We start from the raw sequence: 22,544 nt of genomic DNA, 5'->3' as shown, positions 1-22,544 counted from the left end.
TTCTACCTTTTTTCCTTTTTGTGTTTTCTCTTTCTTATCGATAGGTATGAACTCTTTGTTTATAAGACAAAATAGCTATTTGTCTCTCATTTGCCACCAATATATTTTCCCAGTTGACTGTCTTTTGACTTTGTGGTAGTTTTTCCCATTTAAGGTTTCTACTTTTTATGTAGTGAACTTCATTACGCATTTCCTGCACGGTGTCTAACTTTTGTAAAGAGGTGCCCTGAGCTGGTTCCATGAGGCCGTTGGCTGATCACCTGGCCTCTCCTCACAGCAGCCTGGGCCTCGGGCTGGGAGGAGGCCAGATTAGAAAGGCAGGTTAGGACTGAATCGTGGTGGCCCTGAGTGTCGGCCTCTAGCAGTCTGGCTGCAGGTTATAGGGCACAGGATTTGGGCAGGGGAAGGACAGGACCCTGTTTGCACTTGGGGGGTAACTGGGCAGCTGTGGTGTGCTGGAATGAGAAGGAAAGGAGAGGAGAGCAGTGACCACCAAGGCCCAGTTCAGGGACAGGGCAGGACAATGCTGATGACGTGGGCAGGAGGCATAGCCGAACAGCCCCTGTAGGACTCAGTGCTCAGGCCAGCAAAATGAAGTGGGGAGACTAAGCGTGGCTGTTTCTGCCCACAGAATCTGCTGTGGGACTCCTTGCATGGGGGCAGCTGTGGGCAAGGGGTGGTTTTCCTTTCCACCCCTGCAGGGAGCGGGCCTGGGTGGGACAGACCCGTGCTGCTATGACACGGGCTCTAAGACAGAGGCTGTGACATCGTTCTCAAGAGGGTCTGTTTATTTTCAGATAAAAGGAACCACATTTGCCTGCATACCCCAGCAAATCTTAAGCTTGGTTTTCATAACTTAATTTTAGAAAAAGATTAACAACTTGAACTGGAGTATGACCTCACGGTCATCCTGCCATCCCGGGTGAAGCAGCCTCAAACAGTTACTCTGGGTAACCACACGGTATGTGTGCGTGTGTGTGCGTGTGTGTGCATCATTTGTAAAAATTCTTGCCGTCACACCCATACACCCCCCATTAACAATTTCACTTTTTCTACTCTGCTGTACACATGTGTAGTAAATGTTTAGCAAATACATCATTTGGTAGAAGCCCCATACAATGTGACTTCACAACTGAGGCCCAACCACTGAGCTATTACTTAATTTGTTAAAGTGATAAGCAAGATTATTATGTGCAAACAAACAGGGTTTGCGTTCCAGCTGCGTCCAAGTGTATTTTACAAAGCTATAAACACACAGCCCTTTCTCAAGTCCCGATGATTGAGTTTCCCCTGCCTTTTGTCGGCAGAAGAAGAATGTAAAGGCTGAGGCGGTGCTCTGGGCGCTGGACTAGCTCTGGGCTTTCTGGCTGTGTCACTTGAAGGAACTCATTCATTCCCCCAAGGGTTTCTCACACAGAGACTTTCCTGAGCGGGAGATACCTGATCTCCGCTTGCCCAAGCGGGGCCCCAGGCCCCGGGGACCCAGAGGCTTGTGAAATGTCCTGAGAGCCTGGAGGCCACTGGGGGGAAGGGGCAAGGGTCATCGCCCTCCTCCTACCCTGCCCCGAACTGCTCCCCCAACTGAGAGCCTCTAGTGTAATTCTGTCCCAGCCGTGGGGAGGAAAACGGGCAGGCCTGCTCTGTAAAGGCCCAGCCCACACCCCTACTTTGTGTGACCCAGCACAGAGCAGGATCCTCCTCCCCTGCTCTTTGGAAGTGGATGCAGGAGGCAGGGAGAGTTTCTCCCACCCATCTTCTCTCCGCAGTGGGAGAATGGAGGTAGGCAGCTAACTCCGCCCTGGAGAACCAGAGAACCCCAAAACCACCGCCAGGGTGGTAACTTCTCAGCATTTCTAGCAGCAAGTGGTTCACGGGAGAACCCAGTCTGTCTTCTGGGTCCTCGGGAGGCTGTGGGCTGCAGGCAGAGGGGTCAGGGTGTGGGCCTGGGGCGGCCACTCTGCACAACTGTCATTCCATAGGAATTACCTTCTCTTCCGCATGCAAGCCTCCAGCCGGCCCAGCTCTTCGTAGGAGTGGTAGAAAACATCAAACTCTCTGGTGCCCCAGCCCCTCCAGACAGCCAGGCACCACTCCATGTTTTCGTTCTCAAAGCCACACACAACCGTGTCCTTTGCCACCACGGCCGCATCCACAAGCGCCCTACAGAGAGAGGGGGGTTTGAGAAAACCTACAGGGGTCCCCACCTAGTCGGGGCCAGGACCCCCAGCCTGCACCTTCTTGGGAGCCTGGCTAAGCGGGTGCATCTGTCCATCCCGGCCTAGCAGCTGCGATGTTCTCTGATGCCCTGCTTCGATGGGTGGTCCAGCCTGCGGGCAGAGACTTCCTACCGTCTGAAGAAGAGCCTAGCATGGCAGTGCACATTGATGGGGACTGTCTATAAGGGACTCAGGAAGGCCACAGATGCAACGAGAGCAGGTAGCCTCTATAACTGGACCCAGACTCCCAAGTGTCCGGAAAACACCAACTTTGACTCCTGCTTGTGAACGGCCCATGATGGATTTGAAGCAGTGACTCCCTTCCCTTGCCGTCTGCTCAGGCATGGCTCTTCTCCCGTGCAAAGTGCCCAGCTTAGGGAAACGGGGTGGTATATCGGGCAGAAGACCTGTGCCAACATGTCCTAACTACATACACTAGTTTTTTGAAGCTGTGGATTGTTTTGCTGATCTGTGCACACACCGGTTTTCCTTCTGGGCCTCTGCCGGGCCGTACAGCCCACGTCTGAGCCCTCACTGCCTTGCCCTGTGGCCAGCACGCAAACCGGCATGCACAGGGCCTCTGGCCTCCTCGGGGCCTTGCACACTGCAGGCACTCACTAGCTATTTGCTGAGAGAATCAGTGTCTCAGATGCATTGCAGAGAGCTGGGGGGCAGGGTTCAGGCTACGGCCCGCCTGTCAGCTGGCTGCCTGGGCTGCTTTCTCCCTACAGTGAACATGCCTGGCTCCTAGTAAACCTGTCTTTGGGGGCTGAATAGGAAAAACGACACCAGGGAAAAATTCAGGAACACAAATCATGGGCAGTCTGAGGTTAGCAGGCCTGGGCTCTACGGACCCGCCTGCTCCACCAGAAGCCCCGCTTGCGATCTGGTAACTACTTTGGCCCACAAACTCAGCCGGGACTCAGCGAAAACACCCAGATCTTGTTTCTGCAATCACTGGCACAGCAGGGGTCAATGGATCTGGTGACTCTCTGAGAACGCTCAGTGCGTTCAGGCAGAGGAGGGGACCTGCCATAGATGTTTCCCCTCCCATTGTCGTCCCATTCTGGGGAAAATGGGTCAAATGATGTTTGTCCATAAGCGAGATTTATAGCATGGGGCTCAGTAGACAAAGTGAGGTGTGGACACTGCTGGCTGCAGGGGACTCTGAGGATACCAGCTGGTGCCAGCCTCCCATGCCCACAGCCATGCTGTCCTGCCCCAGAATGACCCTCACAGTGGGGTATGACCTGCCTCCCGGTCGGACACCTCCCAACAGGTATGGAGCCATGGATGAGCCTGGGCTTGGGCATGGTGGAGGGTGGTGGGTGCTAGGTCTGTGGCTCCAGTAGGTGCTATATGGGCAGGTGGAGCACCCAGGAAGGGCCCTCCCACTTGGCGGGGAGGACAGTGAATCACCTGGCTCCCTGTTTCCATTTCAGCTGAACTCCGGCCCCTGGAGACACACCCCAGTCAGGAGACCTGGTCCACAGGTGCACGGGGTATGCCAGAAACAGACAGCCATGACCACTGGCTGATGCCTGGTTCAGATGGTATTTGCTGAGCCCCTAGGTGCTGCCTGGAGGACCCCATTTTGTTCCTTCTCTGCCTTATGGCCACACCGGTAGATGTGGCATTTATTTGCGGAGGCCAGAAGGGCGAGAGGCCGTTGTGCGGGGATGTGGTGGAGGGGCCTAGATTCCCCACATCACACCTCGGGTCCTAAAGGAGGTGCCCTCAGTCTTACCCACGCGGAGTCAGCTCGCGGGCTTTTAAGACGGCGATGACACGGCCCCGCTGGCCTCCGGCGTCCTTCTCCAGGCCGATGACGATAACATCGCCGCCGCGCCTGCGAAACCAAAACCGAGAAGGGGAAACGTTTTGTCCAGGGCTGTGCTCTCCAGGGGAAACGGAGCCGGCGTGCAGAGAAGCACGGCCACAAACGCGCAGTCTCAGTGAATGGATTGAGTTACCGGGAGGGCACCGAAGCCGGCCCCAGAAGGCCTTTCCCAGCGGGAAACCCAATCGCAGCTGACCACGGCTCTGCCTTGTGCTGCCGGCAGCTTCCCTGCGGGCAGGTGAGCGTCAGCGCGGCCCTTCTCAGGTTTGCTAAAGAGATCCCTCCAGGCCCCAGCACAGAGGGGGTGGCCCCTGATGGCCCCTGATGCCACAGCATCTGAAAGCTCCCTCAGGCAGCACAGGAATGTGCCCCACTCCCGGGAAATGTACCTGGGGACCCAGATGACGTCTTTCACGGCTAGGATCCTCACGGCCTGCAGGTGCTGGCTGAAAGCCTCCCCGTCCACGGGGGTCAGGTCATGCTCAGACCTGTCGGAGCCCGCGGTGGGCTCGTGCAGCCTGTCGGAGTCCTCGTAGTTGGCGGCGAAAGGCACGCTGGCAGAGCTTGCCGGGGAGCAGGGCAGGCTTGAGGACGACCTGGGGGCCCGGTGGGGGGAGGATGAGGAGGAGGACGTGGAGCAGTAGTCAGTCAGCGAGTCCTGGTGGGTCAGGATCTGCGTGCCCAGCTCCTCGCTGTACATGATGCTCACGTCCGCGATGGAGTCCCCCTTGGGCTCTTTGGGGCTGGCTGTGTGGCCGCCACGGGGCTCTGGACCCAACGGGCACACAGGAAACATGTCTCTGAGCGGGCTGGGGTCCCCGCAGAAGTACCGGGCGCACAGCTGGTAGGTAGCTGCATGGTACATCACCAAGGAGTTGGCCCTGTCGTCCAGGCACCAGACGACCTCCTCCCCCCTGCACTCGGAGCTGCCCACGACCGAGGTGACCACCGAAGGGGCCGAGTAGGGCTCCAGCCTCCTGCTGATCTCCAGGGCCACACAGTCGATGACCAGCAGGCCGGGCCCGTTGCTGTACCAGACCTCGGAGCCGCTGTTGACCACCTCCATGGCCTTCACGGGGTAGGGGTTCTGCCGTGTGTCTTCATCTGGGATGCTAAACTTGGACCTGTTGGCTGTGTGTGAGCACAGGTAGGAGCAGCTGTCGTCCGGGGCACCCCGCACCACAGGAAACACTGCCACAAGCCCGTCGGCCAGGCCTGCCAACACCAGGTAGGAATTCTGCAAGGAAAAGACAGCACCGCTCATTGGTTGCACGCATTCCAGGGGAGGAAACAGTACGGGTGCAAGACTCATCTCGGCACACACCCCGTGCACCCCAGAGGAGCAAGGCTCCTAAAGAGGCAGGGGCTGCCAGTGGGACCTTCTGGACGTGCTCCCAAGGGAGGTAACCCAGGCCCAGCCGAGCCAGCCTGCCCATCTGGCACTGAGCAGGAGAGGAACGTGTCTGGGGAGAACGAGGCCCATGGTGCCCAGGGGAGGAGCGCAAGTGGCCTGAACCACGTGGCCTGCCTTGGCTCAGGCTGGGTTCTTGCAGTGTGACAGGAGGGGTCTGCCTTCTCCTTCAGGCCACAGGAGCCTCCTTCAGAGGCAGGATGTGGCTCCCCCCCTGCCGGTGAACTCTGCTGATTAACTACGGGACAGTAGCTGTGGGCAGAGTGTGGGGCTGCTTGCCATCTCCTGCCCGCCAGCCCCACTGGGCAGGCTCTGCGCGCCCACCCCCCACCCTCTTGCCCTGGGTGCTGGCCTGCCACAGGAAGGGCCACGTCTCATCTGTTTCTCTGGCTCCACCCGGTCTTCTGCGCCCGTAGACAATACGAGCCTGCCGACCTTATTTATTCTTGAAATTGCTTCCAACTCAACCCTCTTGTGGAGGCGCTTCTTGGACACTGCCTACACTCCCCAATTAGCACACCTACCCTGAAATGCCTAGCTGGCAGTGCTAGGGTCTGTGGGTTGCTCTCCGCCCCTGCAGTGAAGCATGTGATCTTCTACGGCACCAGAGATCACTGGGCAAAGTTGCAAGGACAGCGCTAAATGCTGGGACCCACCCCAGGCATCCCAGGAGCATCCCTGTGGAGCCGGGGACAGAGGGAGGCTTTGAAGCCTGGATGCCCAGCTTGGGCTGGGGTGGCACAGGAGAGGTTCGGGAGCACAGAGCCGAAGCCACAACAGAGTGGGGATCCAGGCCTGTATCAGCAAGGGTGAGTGGCAGAAAGCCCCCTTTCTGGGACCTGAGCACCCTGGGAACCCGGGAGGCGGGGCTGTCCAAGGTAACAAGGGAACCAGCTCGAGCTCAACAGTGAGGTCAACAAGCCCTAGGAACATTTATCAAAATCCATCTTCAGAATTTTAGGGAAGAAAACAGCCAAAGCAAACAAGAGCAATGTCTCTATCCGATCCCGGCCCTGGGCCCCAGTTGGGGCGGCGAGCCCCACGGCCCGGCTGGGTGTGAACGTGCGCGTGCAAGAATGCAGGGGCCGCCGTCGCGGCCACAGGGCGGCCTGGCCTCGGAGGGGCAGGCCCCTGACAGGGAGGCTCCGCACAGAGCCGGCTTTATTCCCTCTGGTCGCGAGGGCGGTGGTGCCCTGGCTCGGGGGCTCTGGCCAGCAGTGGCCTTAAATAGCGCTTTGTGTCATGTTCTCCTGTGCTCTGGGGCGGACTGGGTCCCGCACTGCCCAGCCTCACCCATGGGGCCACAGTCGTAAATGAGGGTGGATTTCAGACATTTTTTTTTTTTTTTAAAGAAATAAACTGTAGTAGGATGAAGAACGTATATATTTCACCACTGCCAGGAAGTAATAATAATGCTCACATTTACCCAAGTGCTTGCGCCCAGAGCTTGGGGCACGTTATGCCCAGGGAACCCTCTCTGACTGCTTCTTATCCTCGATTTGCAGATGGGAAAACTGAAATTGGATGGTGACAGCCAGCATGTTTTAAACAAACACCACCAATAATGACACCGATAATGATTCCTTGAGCGTCTACCATGAGCAGAGAGGATGACCAGAGCGGCCTGAGAGCACCACTGGGGGCCTGGGGCTGGGGCAGGCCAGCTGCTCAGAGCAGGGTCGGGGTCTTTGATCTTGAGAACTGAACAGGAGGTCGTCCTGCAGGGGTATGTGGGGTGGGACTGTTGCTAACAGGCAGGGTCTCCTCAGAGTGCAGTGCTGGATGAGGTGGGGAGCAGGGGGCCAGTAGGGGGAGGCTCGCCGGTCCTGCAGAAGGGCAGGGTCCCACTGGAGGAGCAGGAGAGCCTGAGCCCCGGGCTGTGGAGATTACCACTCGGGCTTCCATTTCAGAGAGGTGGGGGCTAGAAGGTCAAGGACATGGACAAAGAGGGACCCAGGTCTCAGGCTGACAGTGGGCACCACAAGTGGGGGGAACCTACTGTTCCCCAGGGGTGGGGGCAGGGGGACCGGCGCCTCTTGAGTGGCTCTGGGGTGGCGCTGGCCCTGACAGGTGGGGAAGTAACCCCTCACACCACTATCAGAAGGGGAAGGGCACACGTCTAACTGCTCTTTTACTCTGGGACCATGGCATTTGCGGCGGAATGCAAGTTTCCACTCAGCCCTCTGCTTTGCTTTGCTGGTTACATAGGTTCTTGAAAAGGCACTAATTGTGGTCTGTCCTCCTAAGGCTGACTGTGACCTGCCCTGGGTTTGGTGGTCCAAGAGGGCCCGGCTTTGCTCCCACTCCTCATACTGTTCCCCCCAAGCTGGGTGGGCAGAGGGAGCCCCACACCAGCGGAAGAGGAAGGGGGAATCAGACACCCGGGCAACCACCTTTCCCCTTACCTCACCTTTTTAATAACAGGCACTGCCAATAAGCAGGTGACGACAGCCGGGGTGTCCAAAGCCCGTTGGGGTGTGTTTAAGGGGCACATGCCCTTGAGGCTATAGATGTAGATCTTCTGGTCCTGCAGAGGCAGAGGAGCCAACGTGAGACTCAGGCTGGAACACGGCGGCCATTTCCTACCAGGTGCATTCTGCCGTGGGAATCCCTTTGTGCTTTAAAAAGTAACACGTACTGAGGCTATCTGGTTGTCTGCTTTCATATTCCTATTCTTGGCAGAAATGTTGAAAACTACAGAAGAGTTTAAAGAAGAAATGTAAAATCGCCCATAACCCATTATTTGGAGAAAATTGCCATGGGGACGTGGGACCCAGACTCCGTTTCCTCTGGGTATCTGTGTGTTTGTGTCCACATTCCGGGCAAACGTGGGACCACACGACTGTGCTGGTTTTCCTCACTGATCTCGCGACGATACCCAGCAGGCGGGAGGAGGCCCTGCCCTGTCTGGCTGGTGAGGGAACTGTGTCCGAGTGCCTCTGTGCTGCCCGTTGCTCAGGGACGCCGTAGCCTGGCTAACCTGCTGTCAGAAGCTCAGGCTGTTTCCAGGTTTTCATGACTAGGTGTTTCTCTGGGGTGAACATTCAATAGAACAGACACGTCTGCCTGCTCTTCTCTGCATACCTGGGACGGCTGCACCCGTCCCCCACTGCACCCGTCCCCCACTGCTGCACCCGTCCCCCACTGCCCCACACCACCAGGAGCTTCACAGCATTTGTTTGGGGCATCCCTCTCTGCATTTCTCAGAAGACAGCTTCTCAGGCTTTCCGCTGACTTCTTTGACGGGAAGGCAAAAAGCCTTCAGAGCTGAGTGGGTTTGCTGTGTAGATCCGGCTGTGTTATAAGAAACCTGGTCACTCCACTAACCTAATGGGGTTCTCCTGCTGCGATCCTGCCCCTGATACTTATCTTGGCTGAGTCTTAGTCACCAGGCAGGGACAAGGCAGGCTGTTGGCCTTGGTGACACGCTGCTGCTTCCCAGGGCTGCTGCCACTGTGCTGGGGGCCTCACATGTGCAGATGGGGTTCCTGTGATATTCAGACTTACCTGGGCATCCTATATTTTTATTTGCTAAATCTGGCTTCACACGGACTGCACCCTGTGCTGCCCACCTCGATTGCCCACCCTACATGGTGGCATTTACCTCAGTGGCCGTCCACAGAGAGTTCTGGACCTTGAGCTGGCAGCTTAGTGTCATTCCCGCACAGCTCATCCGCTGCACCTCCATGAGGCCCTTCTCCGTGTTCACCACCGTGTAGTTCCTGCAATGGGCAACCACAGTGTGGTCAGCTCACGGTGGCCAGGGGCCACATCCCTTATGTCGGCTCTTGGCCTGAAGCACCTTGGAGGAGGACGTCGGCTACAGGCCTTGAACCCAGAGTTGAATTTTGCCATGTTCTGAGAGACTCCAGAACTGTTCATGGCATTGGGTGCAAGGGGGTTTCTGGCCCCACTGGTAGTGCTCGAACATCCGAGCAATGAAAGGGCCTTCCCTTTGGGAAGAGAGACACTCTTCTGTGATGTTGGAGGGTTCAACGAGCTGCCCCCAGTGTGAAGAAGGGGCACAGGGGGCTATACCTCCACCAAAGCCATTCACTGCCCTCCCACTGGCCTTATCTGCTGCACCCCAGTAGCAGGGGAACCCCTCAATATCACAGTAGACAAAGTCAAGACTAAAGATAGTTGGGTGAATTTCATAGTAGGCTGGGGGGCCTCAAAACACGCCTTCCAACCTAGGTGCTCTGAGAACTAATAAGCTGTCATTTATGAGGGCAGCTGTGTGCTCACCAGGTCTGGCCACCCGCTAGCATTTCTGTCTCCCCACTGTCCTCAGTGGCATCCCAGTGTGCTCACTGTCTGCGGCAGAGACTGAAGTTCTTTACCCAGGTCACACACATCTTTTGTCCACACTTCCCCTGGTCTTTATGTGTCTGTCTGTTGACTGACTTCCTTCCCCTCTTTCTCTTTTTTCTCCAGCAGGTTATGTGCTGAGGATTCCAGGGGTGGGGGTGTCCTATGAGGTCCTCACATCCTGGGGTGCCATCTGTCTCAGCCCCCTGCCCCCAATCTCGAGTCTCGGTCAGATTCTGTTTGATTTTTTCAGGTACAAACATTTCCTCATTGGGGCTGTGGATTTCTATTGGGAATGTCTGGTTCTCACTCCTTTTGTGATAGTTAATGATCATTGTCTACATGCATTATTTCAATAGAGATCACAAAAGGCGGACATTCTGTTTCTGGCATTTCTTCCTCATTTATTAGCTTCATTTATTCTCAAAAGAGAAACTTCCTCCTTTTATCTCTTTTGTTACCCTGGGGTACACATAGGAAAGACAGGATACAATCTTGATTCCTCTGTATGTGCCGAGTTTCAAAATAAGGTGTTGGTTCTCTAGGAGCCTCCAATGGTGATCAATGAGGGGTTTTTGTTTATTGGCTTGTTTTTCCTAAACAGCATTAGAAACTCATGAATGTAAACAATTTGATGTACCCCAGTCCACTGCAGTTCCTCTTACTCATGGCCGGCTGACTGCCCTATCTTTGGCCAGTGGGAACCTCTTTGGGTTGGCTCCTAAATCCCTTTAATCTACCCTCATAAGTGTCTGATGGCATCCTTGATTCTACTGTGTCAGATGTTTCTGGCTGTCTTCCTGTCCCAGACCTGGAGTCAGCCACTTCTCAGATAAGCTTTGCTTCCTCATGGTACTTAGAGACCATCATGTGGGTCCCAGAGCTCATCATTGGTAACTGGTCATCGTCTCTAGGCCTTTTCAATGGGCAGGATGAGGAAACATGAGTTCATTTTTCTTAAAGATACAATATATCATGAGCCTAAAAATTTAAATTCAGAACTGCAGCTTTTTTATTTAACCTCTCTTTGATATTTTCCATGCCAAAGAGCCCAATGTGCAACGCGTGATGCCATTGTAATTACCCACTTTGCCCTGCAATTATAAGCAAAGCCTTAAAATAGCAATAACAACACTGCTACCAATGATGTAAAAACTGAAAACATATATCTTTATATATATAAATAGAAATTAATAAACACACACACACATATATGTATTTTTTTAGGCCATGGTTCCTTAGACTGTGTCTTAGGTCAGAGCACTCAGTCCCAGTGCCATAAAACCTGATGTGAAGCTCACCTAGGCTGACCTAAGGAAAATGGCAAATTTCCTTCCCTTTATCTCATTGTGTCTCAAGCTTCACTTTGTCTAAGCCTTATCATATTTTAGCACCTATAAATGTCTGTCACAAGGCTTACTAGAAGACTCCTCATGCCATGAAATGCTCTCGTGGCTCTGAAGATGTCACACTACGTAGGTGGGAGAGACCACACACCTTGGCCAGGACTGACGGGTCTCATATTAGATGGTGATTTGGGGGAGTCTGAAAAGTCTTTGATGCTCTTTCCAATACCCTGTCATTTTGGTCCGGTGACCTCCTCCTTGTTTCTCAATGATCTTATCCCCACTTTACCCCAGCCAGCCTCTCCCAAAGTTGCATATCAGATCTTGCCTTTCCTAATATTTTCATCCCTCCCACCCACTCAGTGTCAAGCATCTGTTTTCTGACCATTACCTCCTGGTTTCCCAGATCACTCCACCTACTACCATAACTCATTACGGGTGTGTGTGTGTGTGTGTGTGGCGGGGGGCGGGTTTACACTCTGCCAAGACCTAGGATTCCCTGGTACATTCCATTGTTCCTCATCCGTTTTATGGCCTCCCTTAGGTTCTATGATCCATCTCTGTCATGTGCCTCTTGAAAATACCCACCCCCCCATGTCCTTCTCTCCTTCCTGGCAAAAACCCAACTCGGCTTAAAACCAACGGTTGCCTATCTTGCAATGTGGGTTAGCAAAGCATGCTGGGGGAACATAACCCCTCTGATGAGTCTCATTTCCAATGCACAATCTCCAACCTCCAGTGGGCCTCAGTGCCATCCTGTAATCACCCTGGTCTCATGTGTCACTGCTCACATCACACGTCATCATTTTCTCCTTGAATATTCAAAACCTCTCCCCATGCTTTTGACCCTCCTGCCACTTCACTGAGAAAAAGATGCAACTAGAAGGGAAGGCCCACAAACTCTCATTTAAGGGCACCAGTTGTGCTTGGCTCTGGGTCCCCTGCTCCTCTCGCGACTCAGCAACTGCACTCTGGTAACTGTCCTCTCCCTCCCACCCCCAGCATCATTGACTTCTTCGACTATCAAGCTGCAAATAGCATCCATGTTAAAACAAAGTCCCCTCAGGACGGGAGAACTACTCCAACTAATAAATGACCCCAGGAGTGTTTCAGGATACAAAATAATGATATAGGAATCTGTTGTGTTTTTATACACTATTAACACACTAGCAGAAGGAGAAATTCAGAAAACGTTCCCATTTACAACTGTGCCAAAAAGAATAAAACACCTAGGAATAAATTTAATCAAGGAGGTGAAAAACCTGTACTCTGAACACTTAAGACATTGAGAAAAGAAATTGAAAATGACACAAATAAGTGAACAGCGTGTTTGTAGACTGGAAGAATTAATGTTAAAAGGCCCATGCTGCCCAAAGTGGTCTATAGAGTCAATGCAATCCCTATCAAAATAGGAACAGCATTTTTCACAGAACTAGAACAAATAATCTCAAAATTTGTATGGAGCCACAAAAGGCCCCAAATAGCCAAAGCAAGCTTGAGGCAAAAGAATAAAGCTGGAGGCGTCACATCCCTCATTTCAAACTATACTACAAAGCTGTGGTAATCCAAACAGTGTGGCACCGGGACAAAAATAGACACATAGATCAGTTGGACAGAATAGAAAACCCAGAAATGAGCTCACAACTATATGGTCAATGAATCTTTGAATTTGTTTTGACATTTATTTATTTTTGAGAGACAGAGAGAGAATACGAGTCGGGGAGGGGCAGAGAGAGAGGGAGACCCAGAATCTGAAGCAGGCTCCAGGCTCTGAGCTGTCAGCACAGAGCCTGACACAGGGCTTGAACTCCTGAACTGTGAGATCATGACCTGAGCTGAAGTTGGATGCTTAATTGACTGAGCAACCCAGGCACCCCAATGAATCTTTGAAAAAGTAGGAAAGAGTGTCCAATGGGAATAAGACAGTCTCTTTGACAAACAGTGTTGGGAAAACTTCACAGCAACATGAAAGAGAATGAAACTAGACCACCTTCTTACACCATACACAAAATAAACTCAAAATGGATTAAAGGCCTAAATGTGAGACATAAAACTTATAAAAGAACACATATACAGTAAACTCTTGGACATCAGGCTTAGCAATATTTTTTTGAATCTGTCTCCTCAGGTAGAGGCAACAAAAGCAAAATAAACAATGGGACTGCATCAAACTAAAAAGCTTTTGCACAGTGCAGGAAGCCATCAGCAAAATGAAAAGGCAGCCTACTGAATGGCAGGTGATATTCGCAAATGAAGTATCTGATAAGGGGTCAGTATTCAAAATATATAAAGAACTCATACAACCCGACACCAAGAAAACAAACAATCTGACTAATAAATGAGCAGAGGACCTAAATAGGCATTTTTTCAAATAAGACATCCAGATGGCCAACAGACACACGAAAATATGTTCAACGTTACTCATCATCAGGGAAATATGACACAAACCCACAATGAGATATTACCTCACACCTGTCAGAAGGGCGAGTATCAGAAAGACAAGAAACAAGTGTTGGTGAGGATGTGGAGAAAAGGAAAGCCTTGTGCACCATTGATGGGAATATAAATTGGTGCAGCCACTCTGGAAAACAGAATGGGGACGCCTGGGAGACTCAGTCCATTAACCAGCTTCCAACTTTGCCTCAGGTCATGATCTCACAGTTCGTGAGTTGGAGCTCCATGTCGGGCTCTCTGCTGTCAGCACAGAGCCTGCTTCGGATCCTCTGTCCCCCCACCCTAGCTCCTCCCCCACTCATACTTTCTCTCCCTCTCTCAAAAATAAAAATATTTAAAAAAAGGAAAACAGTATGGAGGTTCCTAAAATAGCATATGATATAGTAATTCCATTTCTGGGTATTTACCTAAAGAAAACAAAAACACTGATTTGAAAAGATACATGCACCCCTGTGTTTACTGCAGCATTATTTACAATAGCCAAGATATGGAAACAACCCAAATGTCTATCCATAGATAAATGGATAAAGGCACTTTATACACACACACACACACACACACACACACACACACACACACACACACAGAATATTACTCAGCCATAAAAAGGAACGAAATCTTGGCATTTGCAACAGCTTGGATGGACCTAGATGTATTCTGCTAAGTGAAATAAGTCAGAGAAAGACAAACACCATATGATTTCAATTATATGTGGAATCTAAAAAACAAAAGAAAAAATAAAGCAGAAACAGACTCATAAACACAGAGAACAAACTGGTGGTTGCCAAAGGGGAGTTGGGGTGAGAGAATGGATGAAACAGGTGATGGGGATTAAGAAGGAAAAACCAACAAAAAGCAAAGCCCTGTGTTGACCCCACCCCTGGCAGACACCACCTTCTCTTTGCTCCTCTTAAGCACAAATGCATACATGCCTGTCATTTGCATGGACTCAGTTTTATCTCTGGAGCAAACTCCATCAGGCTCCCAACCCACCGTCTATAAACATCTCTCACCGTGGTCAGCCCTGACTGCTCCCCAAGTGCATGGTCACCCCAGCAGGGCAAAGTAAGCCTCAGGACATTACCTGGACTCCTCTTTCCCATCCCAGAACACCACCATGTACTCCTGGCCCTGGGATGAGAAGAAGGTCGTCTGCTTCCCACAGGGTAGCTGGTACATGAACGTTGCAAAGGTTGGGTCCTTCATCTGGCTCACCACCGACAGGGCCAGTGGGCGCTGAGGGAGAGAGGCCACCAGAGCCATGAGCAAGGGTCACGTAAACCAGATTGATGCCTATATTGCCCATGAAACCAATGGTCTTGAACAAGGGAGGAAGGTCTAGAAACTGCTCAAAACAAGAGGCTGAAACAACTTCAGATGCCAGAGTATCTGGGTCATCACTGTCAATGGCAACTTGAACTTTGGTCATCTGGTTGGCTTAAACTCTAAGATTCCAACCTCCATGCCTATAGACATACAATCTTGTAAAGGATTTTTCTCAGAAGCTTCTTTTACTCCCAATACATTGAATTAGTACCATCTAGTTTGATGAATGCATTTTAACCTTGAAACCACTGGCCTCTTCCCCAAAGAGCTAAGTTTTAAAATGATAATAGACGGGGCGCCTGAGTGGTTCAATTGCTTAAGCATCCAACTTCAGCTCAGGTCATGATCTCGCAGCTTGTGGGTTTGAGCCTCGCACTGGGTTCTCTCCTGTCAGCATGGAGCTCACTTCAGATCCTCTGTCCCTCTCTTTCTCTATGCCTCCCCTGCTTGCACTGTCTCTCTCTCTCTCAAAAATAGACATTTAAAAAAAGTGATAATATGACTCCTGCTCTCACGAGCAAACTTGCTCCCCATTTCTTTAAATAAAAAGAGATACATACATTCTCTCTGCTCTTGCACGGGGACTGTACTGCTATAAAGGGGCTGGTATGTTTTGCTTGCATGATGGTGTGACATAAAAGTGGGGAGGAAAAAAAGCTCATTTTTCCTGAGAGTGACACACACACAAAGAGATGAGCTGGATGTATTAGGACAGTAAACATCTCTTTCTAGAAGGGATGAGCAGAGGAGGGTTGCCTCATTTGTTCTAGACCTTTAGTGAAGGATGGGCAGTTAGCTGTACACGTGCATTCTGGAGACGCAGACCCTCCACCACTGTGGCAGGAGGTGTCTGGTCCCCCAGGTCCTGGGCCCCCGGTACCTTCTCAGGCTTTGTGTCCCAGCACTCCATCATGAGTGCCTGCAGGCGATGGAACTGCACCTCCTCGGGCTGCCCCAGAACAGGACGGATGCCCTTGGACAGCTTCTTGGCGATCTGAAGCTGGTGGTGGCCCAGCGCTGGCCGCTGCCCCGACAGCAACTCGTAGAGCACCATTCCATAGGAGAACATGTCTACCTGGGCAAAGAGGCAAGCCAAGTCAGGTCCCCTGCCTGAGCCCAGCACCTTTCAGAAGCTGGCCCTGAGATGGAGGGAGCAGGAGGACACAATTAGACAAGGGATCCTGTCCAGGGATACAATCATCAATCATCCACCAATGAATGTATCCATCACTTCCTACCTGTCGAAACATCTGGCCAACCATCTGACCATGCATCATTCTGTCCCTTTCGCCACCCATCTTTCAATCCTTCCTTCCTTCCTTCCTTCCTTCCTTCCTTCCTTCCTTCCTTCCTTCTTTCCATCTATCCATCATCCATCCATCCATTCCCCCACCCACCCACCCATCCATCCAATAAACACACACTGAGAACTTGCTAACTGCCAGCCACTGGTTAAGGGCTGCAAGGATGTCATGTTCCTTTATGTTTGAGAATCATGACAAGGCAGGAGAACACGGACCCTCAGCTTAATGTGCTAGGCACTAGAAGAGCAGTGTCTGCAAATCATAAAGGGGGGGATGTCTCCTAAATCATAACATGTTGACTCCTCTAATTTTAATGTTATCAAAAGGCCCAGTAAGGAGACGTTAGTATAGGCCTCCATGAGGGCCAAGAAATAACGTTTTAGCGGGAGAATGGCTGAAATAGACCTGAGAATTTTCAACATGAAGGTCCCTGTTATAATCTTAGTTTCAAGGTGCCTTGCCTGTGTCACCTGCTACTTAAGAAGCTCTTATTTTTATCACACTGATTTGCCTTTTCTATTTCGGTTAATAATCACAGGCGATGAGTTAACCTACACATGCTAAGGTCATTCTTCTTCCTGTTTTATTTGAAGGTGGTACAAACTTCTAGTTATAAGATAACATGGGAATGTAATGTCCAGCATTGCCATTTAGGCTGTTCCTGAAGCAATTAGCCAATGACTCATCTGTAAATCACCAAATAATGAAAAATTATAGACCAGGGGAGTTTCAGTGCCAGGCGATTAGTGAAGCAGGGATGGCACCAGCTGTAACATGGTTTTTAGTTGCCTGTGTGCCTGCATCTATTTCAGGGAAGAAGGCAAACATTTAGCCATCATGTTGGCCGAGGCGGGCCAGGCAGCTGCTCGGGAGTCCAGTCCTGTCTTGCTAGAATTCACTCTCTTCTGGCTTTGGAGGATGCTGTCTTGGCCATCTCTGCCATTCAGTTCGGACAATGCCTTGTGGACAGCACCTATGGGCCGGGAGCCCTTGCCATCCTTACTCTGTCTGCCCCTCACGAGTCCCCATGAGGCTGGTCCACTGTCTCCAGTTTACCCATCTAAATGGCAGAGTTGGGACCCAAATCCAGACCCATTTCTGTCTTGGGCTCACTGTCCACTGTGTACCACCTTCATTATGTCTCTGAATCAAGGTTAGAGAATTCAGAGGCTATAGCACCATTCCTAAAGCTAAGGAGAGGTCAACTTTGACATTGCTAGGTGGACACAGGCCCCTGTGCATTTCTGGCTCAAGCCATACCCTCCTGGTTGAGCACAGGAGAGGGACAGACGTGTGCCTGGGGAAACACAGAGCTCAGAGGCTGCAGGCTCCTGGCTTCACCGGGGCCTGGGCTTGGCTGTGGGGCTGGGCTGGGTAGCAGTGGGCCAGGGTGGGTACCTTCTCGTCATACACAATGCGAGGACGGATCTCTGGGGCCTGGTAGCCGGGTGTGCCCTCCACGCCGAGGGCACCCTCATGAAATGACTGCCGTGAGATCCCGTAGTCCGACAGCTTGATATTGATGTGGTCCTTGACGTCCAGAGACCAGACCAGAATGTTGTCTGACTTCAGGTCACAGAAGATGATGTTTTTCTTGTGCAGGTAGGCCAGGCCAGAGGCAATCTGGTAGGCTATTTTTTGGGTGAGCATGTGTCCCAGGGGCATAAAGGAAGAATCTTTGCAAAGAAAAAAAAAAAAGCAAACCATCATTACAACTGTCTTTTCTAACCTTTTCTCTTCCCAGATACTTTATATTCTACAGATACTTCTCATCATTATCCGTGCTGGATATAGGAGGAGACAGAGAATGACTTTCTGAAGTGCAATAGTATTTAGAATAGACATTGCTTGATTCCCGGTATCTCATGCCTGGAATTGTTGGTGTTTTTACTAAAACAGCAAGGATTCAAAATTCCTAGAGTTCACTGTAGGCCAAGTTTACTATATTGTAAGAGGTGGGTTGCAGGAGTAAGAGCTTCATTTTAAAAAAGCTCTCAGGGCACCTGGAACTGATCTCGCAGTTCGTGAGTTCAAGCCCTGCATTGGGGCTCTGTGCTGAGCGCTCAGAGCCTACAGCCTGCTTCAGATTCTGTCTCCCTCTCTCTCTGCTCCTCCCCTGCTCGTGCTCTGTCTCTCTCTCAAAAATAAATAAACATTAAAAAATAAAAGTAAAAAAGCTCTCGGGGCACCTGGGTGGCTCAGCTGGTTAGAGTCTGACTTCAGCTTAGAAGATGATCTCATAGTTCATGAGTTTGAGCCCCACATCGAGCTCGCTGCTGTCAGCACAGAGCCCACTATGGATCCTCTGTCTCCCTCTCTCTGCCCCTCCCCCACTTGCGCTCTCTCAAAAATAAACATTATGGGGCGCCTGGGTGGCTCAGTCGGTTAAGCGTCCGGTTTTGGCTCAGGTCATGATCTCATAGTTCGTGAGTTCTAGCCCTGCGTCCGGCTTTGTGCTGACAGCTCAGAGCCTGGAGCTTGCTTCAGATTCTGTGTCTCCTCCTCTCTGGCCCTCCCCTGCTCATGCTCTGTCTCTATCTCTCAAGAATAATAAATAAACTTAAAAAAAAATTAAAAAAAAAACATTAGAAAATAAATAAAATAATTTAAAAAGTTCTCTTCCATCGAGGGAGAAACGATTTGAGTTTAATTGCATTTCTTCTTCCTGAATCGAGAGACAACTACCTCTCTCCTTCTGTCAGCTCTTTGGAATTTAGTTACCAATTCATTTCCCAAGGAAAATTATTTTAAAATTTCCTTAAAAACTTGGGGTGCCTGGGTGGCTGAGTCGGTTGAGCATCCGACTTTGGCTCAGGTCATGATCTCGCGGTTTCTGAGTTTGAGCCCCGCGTTGGGCTCTGTGCTGATAGCTCAGAGCCTGGAGCCTGTTTCAGATTCTGTGTCCCCCTCTCTCTCCGTCCCACCCCTGCTTGTGCTCTGTTTCTCTCTGTCTTTCAAAAATGAATAAACATTAAAAAATTAAAAAAAAAAAAAACAAAAAAAACCTAAGATAAACCTCACCCCAGGGTCTCAGGGTTTTAATGATGATGGACACGTGGCTGGTGGGCTTCTGGGGGCCAGGCTGCAGCCTGGGCCCTCCCTGGCCTGCCTCACTTGAGGCCCTCAACTGCCCCCTCAGTGGGGCTATTATCCCCCTTTTATAGGCCAGCAAACTAAGCACTAATTCACTGGATTATGGCTGAGAACCAGGTCTGGGAACGTGCATGGTTGCATCTGACTCCAAACCCTAAGCTTCTCTAGCCTTGCCAACAGCACCATACAGGGCGTAGACCTGGGGAAGGGTAGGTCTTTGCCCGAGGGGAGTTGGCCACATGAGCCGTGGGGCAGGCGTGCTCTGCCCCAGGCAGCCAGGCCCAGCAGGAGGAGGGAACCTCCAGGGTACAGCTTCCCTGGGGCCTGTGCTGCCCAGCAAGGGCTCTCTGGTCCCTGAGGGGCTGTATCTGGCCAGGCGGGGCCCCAGGCAATCCCTTTCCAGACTGTTCTGGGTGTGGCTAGTACCTCTGGCATTCTCTGACAGCACGGTGTTGAGGCTACCCAGTGGGGCGAGCTCCAGGGCGAAGCAGAGCGGGTGGATGCTGATGCCGATGAGGGACACAATACAGGGGTGCTGCAGGGCGTGTAGCATGCTGGCCTCTTGCCGGAACTCCGAGAAGTTCTTCATGGCGTCCGTGGCCCGCAGGTGCCTCAGCATGGTGTCTGCGGGGGAGGGCACAGCCATCAGCGCAGCCCAGGGGGTGAGGGACACAGAGCACCTGCTGCCTTGCTGGGAGCCCCTCTAGGGCCACTCGGGGTGGGGGGCCATCCACACTCAGAGCTGCCTCATGGGGACTCGAGAGGCTGGAGGGCAAGATATATACTCTAAGGCACTTAACACATCAGGGATTGCAACACTGTCACCCAGAATTTGGCCCCACACGCTGGCATTCCTGAGGCATTCCAGGCTGGTATCAAACTTCTCCTCCTCAGGTGCTAAATCCGGCCCAACAAAGTGGGCAGTTCCTGCCCCCTCGATGGAGAACCACACACGTCCCTGCCCTTGTCACACAGGTCCCACTCTCGTAGCCCTCGCCACACCCACTGCTGGCTACTTGAGGGTCATAGCTGTGGCTTATTCCAGTTCTGCATCCCTGAGTGCCACCCAGAGCCTGGTTCGACCAGCATGACCAGAATGGGGCTGAGCACTGGGTCGTCACTGCTCACCTGGCTCCCTGCCAGCAGCCAGGACCGCCAAGGGCAGAAAGAACCAGCACTCTCTCCTCAGTCAGAGAGAAAACTGGGGCTGTCACAGGCCTAGTGACACGTCATCTCAGGCCAGAGGAGCAAGGTCTGTGGGCAGTGGTGGGCGATCGCCATTCTGGACTGTAACCGGTCTAACCCGTGGCTGCTAAAGTCCCTCCTGCATCCCCACCCGCTGAGGGGTCCCTCCCATCAAGTGGAGGGTCAGGGTGCTGCCCACTGGTCTGTGGCTGGCTCTGAGGTCATCGAACAGGGTCCACCAGGTCTTTCTTGTCCTCTTGTATCCCTCTCTGTTCCTCCCCTACGTTCAGAATTGAAAATCAGGGATGTTTGGATATGGAGGTTTAAACAGCATGAAAAAACCCTTGGCAGTTAAAATGCATCAGTTGTGTCAGATTTGTGTGCAGGCTGGCCAAATTTATTTTTCAAGCACAAAGGTTCTGTTTTTTACATGAGGTCTTTAACCCATTATGAATTTATTTTTGACTATGGTGTGAAGTCTGACCCAAGTCTCTGCCTCAGTTAGGGAACTGTCAGCCTTTCCCCTCTGACTCACGATGTGACCTCTGCTAAGCGCCAGCTTCCCACGCACACGCAAGGCTGTGTCTGCTCCCTTGGCGGGCCTGGCGGAGCCCTGGAGAACACTGCCTTCGTGTCTGTAGGGTTCTAAGTCATGACATCTGCTGGGCAGGCCGCTTTCCTTTGTCTCCTACTGTAGGATTGTCTCAGCTGTCAGCTGTCCTTGGGATTTTGTCATTTCATACGCATATTTCAGAATCAGTGAGATTCCCCCCCCAGCCCACACATGCGCGTGCACACACACGCGCGCACACACACACACACACACACACACACACACACACACACACACACCCCTTGCTAGGATTTAAATGGGAACTAAATTGAATGGTATATACTAATTATCTCTCAATACTTTGTGGTTTCATCGCTGCCACGGGGACATTTTCTAGCAATGGGTCATTGCCGTGTGTGGGAACGCTGCTGAATTCTGAGGTTGAGCTCACGTCTGGCAACTTTGTGGAACTCTTCCTGGCTCTCATTTCTGCCAGTGGATTTGCTTAGATTTTCTGTGCAGGAAGTCATTCTCTTCCCATAGCAACAACTTGTCTCTTCCTTTCTGATCTGATTGTTCTAGGATTCTGCTTTTTCTACCAAGAGTGTAAATTACATTAGTGGTCATAAAGATGAATGTGCTAAGCCAGGGGCAGTGAAAATGTGAAACTCAGCTGGCTGGAAGCGAGGCAGCTGCCCAGTACCCGCGCTGGCTGGGTGTTAAGAGGTGATGGGTTGCTCTAGGTAGAGAGCATCTCTGAACTGATGTGCCAAGGCAAGACCCTATCCCCTCCTTCGTGTGGGTGGGGTAGAAGCCACCCCATGCTGGCTGCCCCATCTATTCAGCCAGAGTATCACTTCCCTTCCTTAAGTGCGGATGGCTGAGAGGGGCCCTGCAAGGTAAGGGGTCCACCTGAGGTCTAAGTGTGTGCCCACCATATGCCAGGCCTGTGCTGGCTGTGGAGCAAGCAGATGGAAATTTTAAGGATGGCCCAGGCTCTTGGGGGCTTGCATCTAGACAAGGAAGCAATCTTCCAAAACAACTTCCGGGCCTTGCTCAGCCTGACCTTTCAGCCTGTCCCACATCCTGCCAGGAATAAAGCAGGTTGGCCACCCAGGGGCCTCCGCTGGCCTCACTGACCCTCCTCCCTAAGGTGGCAGGGAGTTTGGACCATGGGAGCACATGTCTGAAAAGAAAGGACATAGGGCCCTCCCTGTTCACCTGCTGGGGCGTTGGCAAAGTTCTTGAATTTCTTGATCTGGAATCGCTTCACTGCCACGGGCTGGCCTTGGTACCGGGCCCGGTAGATGATGGTGCCGCTCCCACCTTGACCCAGGACACTGCTCTCATCCTCGCTGTGCTCCAACTTGCTGTTCTCCAGGAAGAGCCTGCCGGCAACACAGCATGTGGGGCAGATCAGACCTCCCTAACCGTTCCCTTACCCACCCCTCCAGAGGGTCCCACTGGGGTTGGGGGGGAGGTCCCAGGATGGGTGGGTGTGAGGA

At 51.9% G+C, this 22,544-nt stretch overlaps 1 protein-coding gene and 1 long non-coding RNA gene across 3 annotated transcripts in view; one reads left to right on the top strand and one right to left on the bottom strand.

Moving 5' to 3' along the window:
• Positions 1-767: 767 nt before the first annotated feature.
• Positions 768-22,544, bottom strand: part of LRRK1 (leucine rich repeat kinase 1) — a 133,266-nt gene continuing 111,489 nt past the window's right edge. For both annotated transcript variants that reach the window (XM_019460087.2, XM_053888776.1), the window contains 10 exons: positions 22,261-22,427; positions 19,728-19,925; positions 17,607-17,884; positions 15,785-15,979; positions 14,663-14,814; positions 9,072-9,189; positions 7,878-7,994; positions 4,446-5,293; positions 3,964-4,065; positions 768-2,160 (listed from right to left, as the gene is read on the bottom strand). In XM_019460087.2, coding sequence (XP_019315632.1) covers positions 1,983-2,160; positions 3,964-4,065; positions 4,446-5,293; positions 7,878-7,994; positions 9,072-9,189; positions 14,663-14,814; positions 15,785-15,979; positions 17,607-17,884; positions 19,728-19,925; positions 22,261-22,427 — 2,353 coding nt within the window. In that variant the 3' untranslated portion in view covers positions 768-1,982. The remainder of the gene's footprint in view (positions 2,161-3,963; positions 4,066-4,445; positions 5,294-7,877; positions 7,995-9,071; positions 9,190-14,662; positions 14,815-15,784; positions 15,980-17,606; positions 17,885-19,727; positions 19,926-22,260; positions 22,428-22,544) is intronic.
• LOC109273342 (uncharacterized) lies at positions 6,051-7,047 on the top strand. Its single transcript, XR_002082981.2, has 2 exons — positions 6,051-6,276; positions 6,973-7,047. It is a non-coding gene; the product is annotated as an uncharacterized LOC109273342 (long non-coding RNA).

The sequence above is a fragment of the Panthera pardus genome, unplaced genomic scaffold, assembly GCF_024362965.1.
Source record: "Panthera pardus isolate Hobbes unplaced genomic scaffold, ASM2436296v1 HiC_scaffold_24, whole genome shotgun sequence".
Classification (NCBI taxonomy): domain Eukaryota; kingdom Metazoa; phylum Chordata; class Mammalia; order Carnivora; family Felidae; genus Panthera; species Panthera pardus.
The sequence above is the reverse complement of the archived record's forward strand: the minus strand, read 5'-3'. Positions and strand labels throughout refer to the sequence as shown.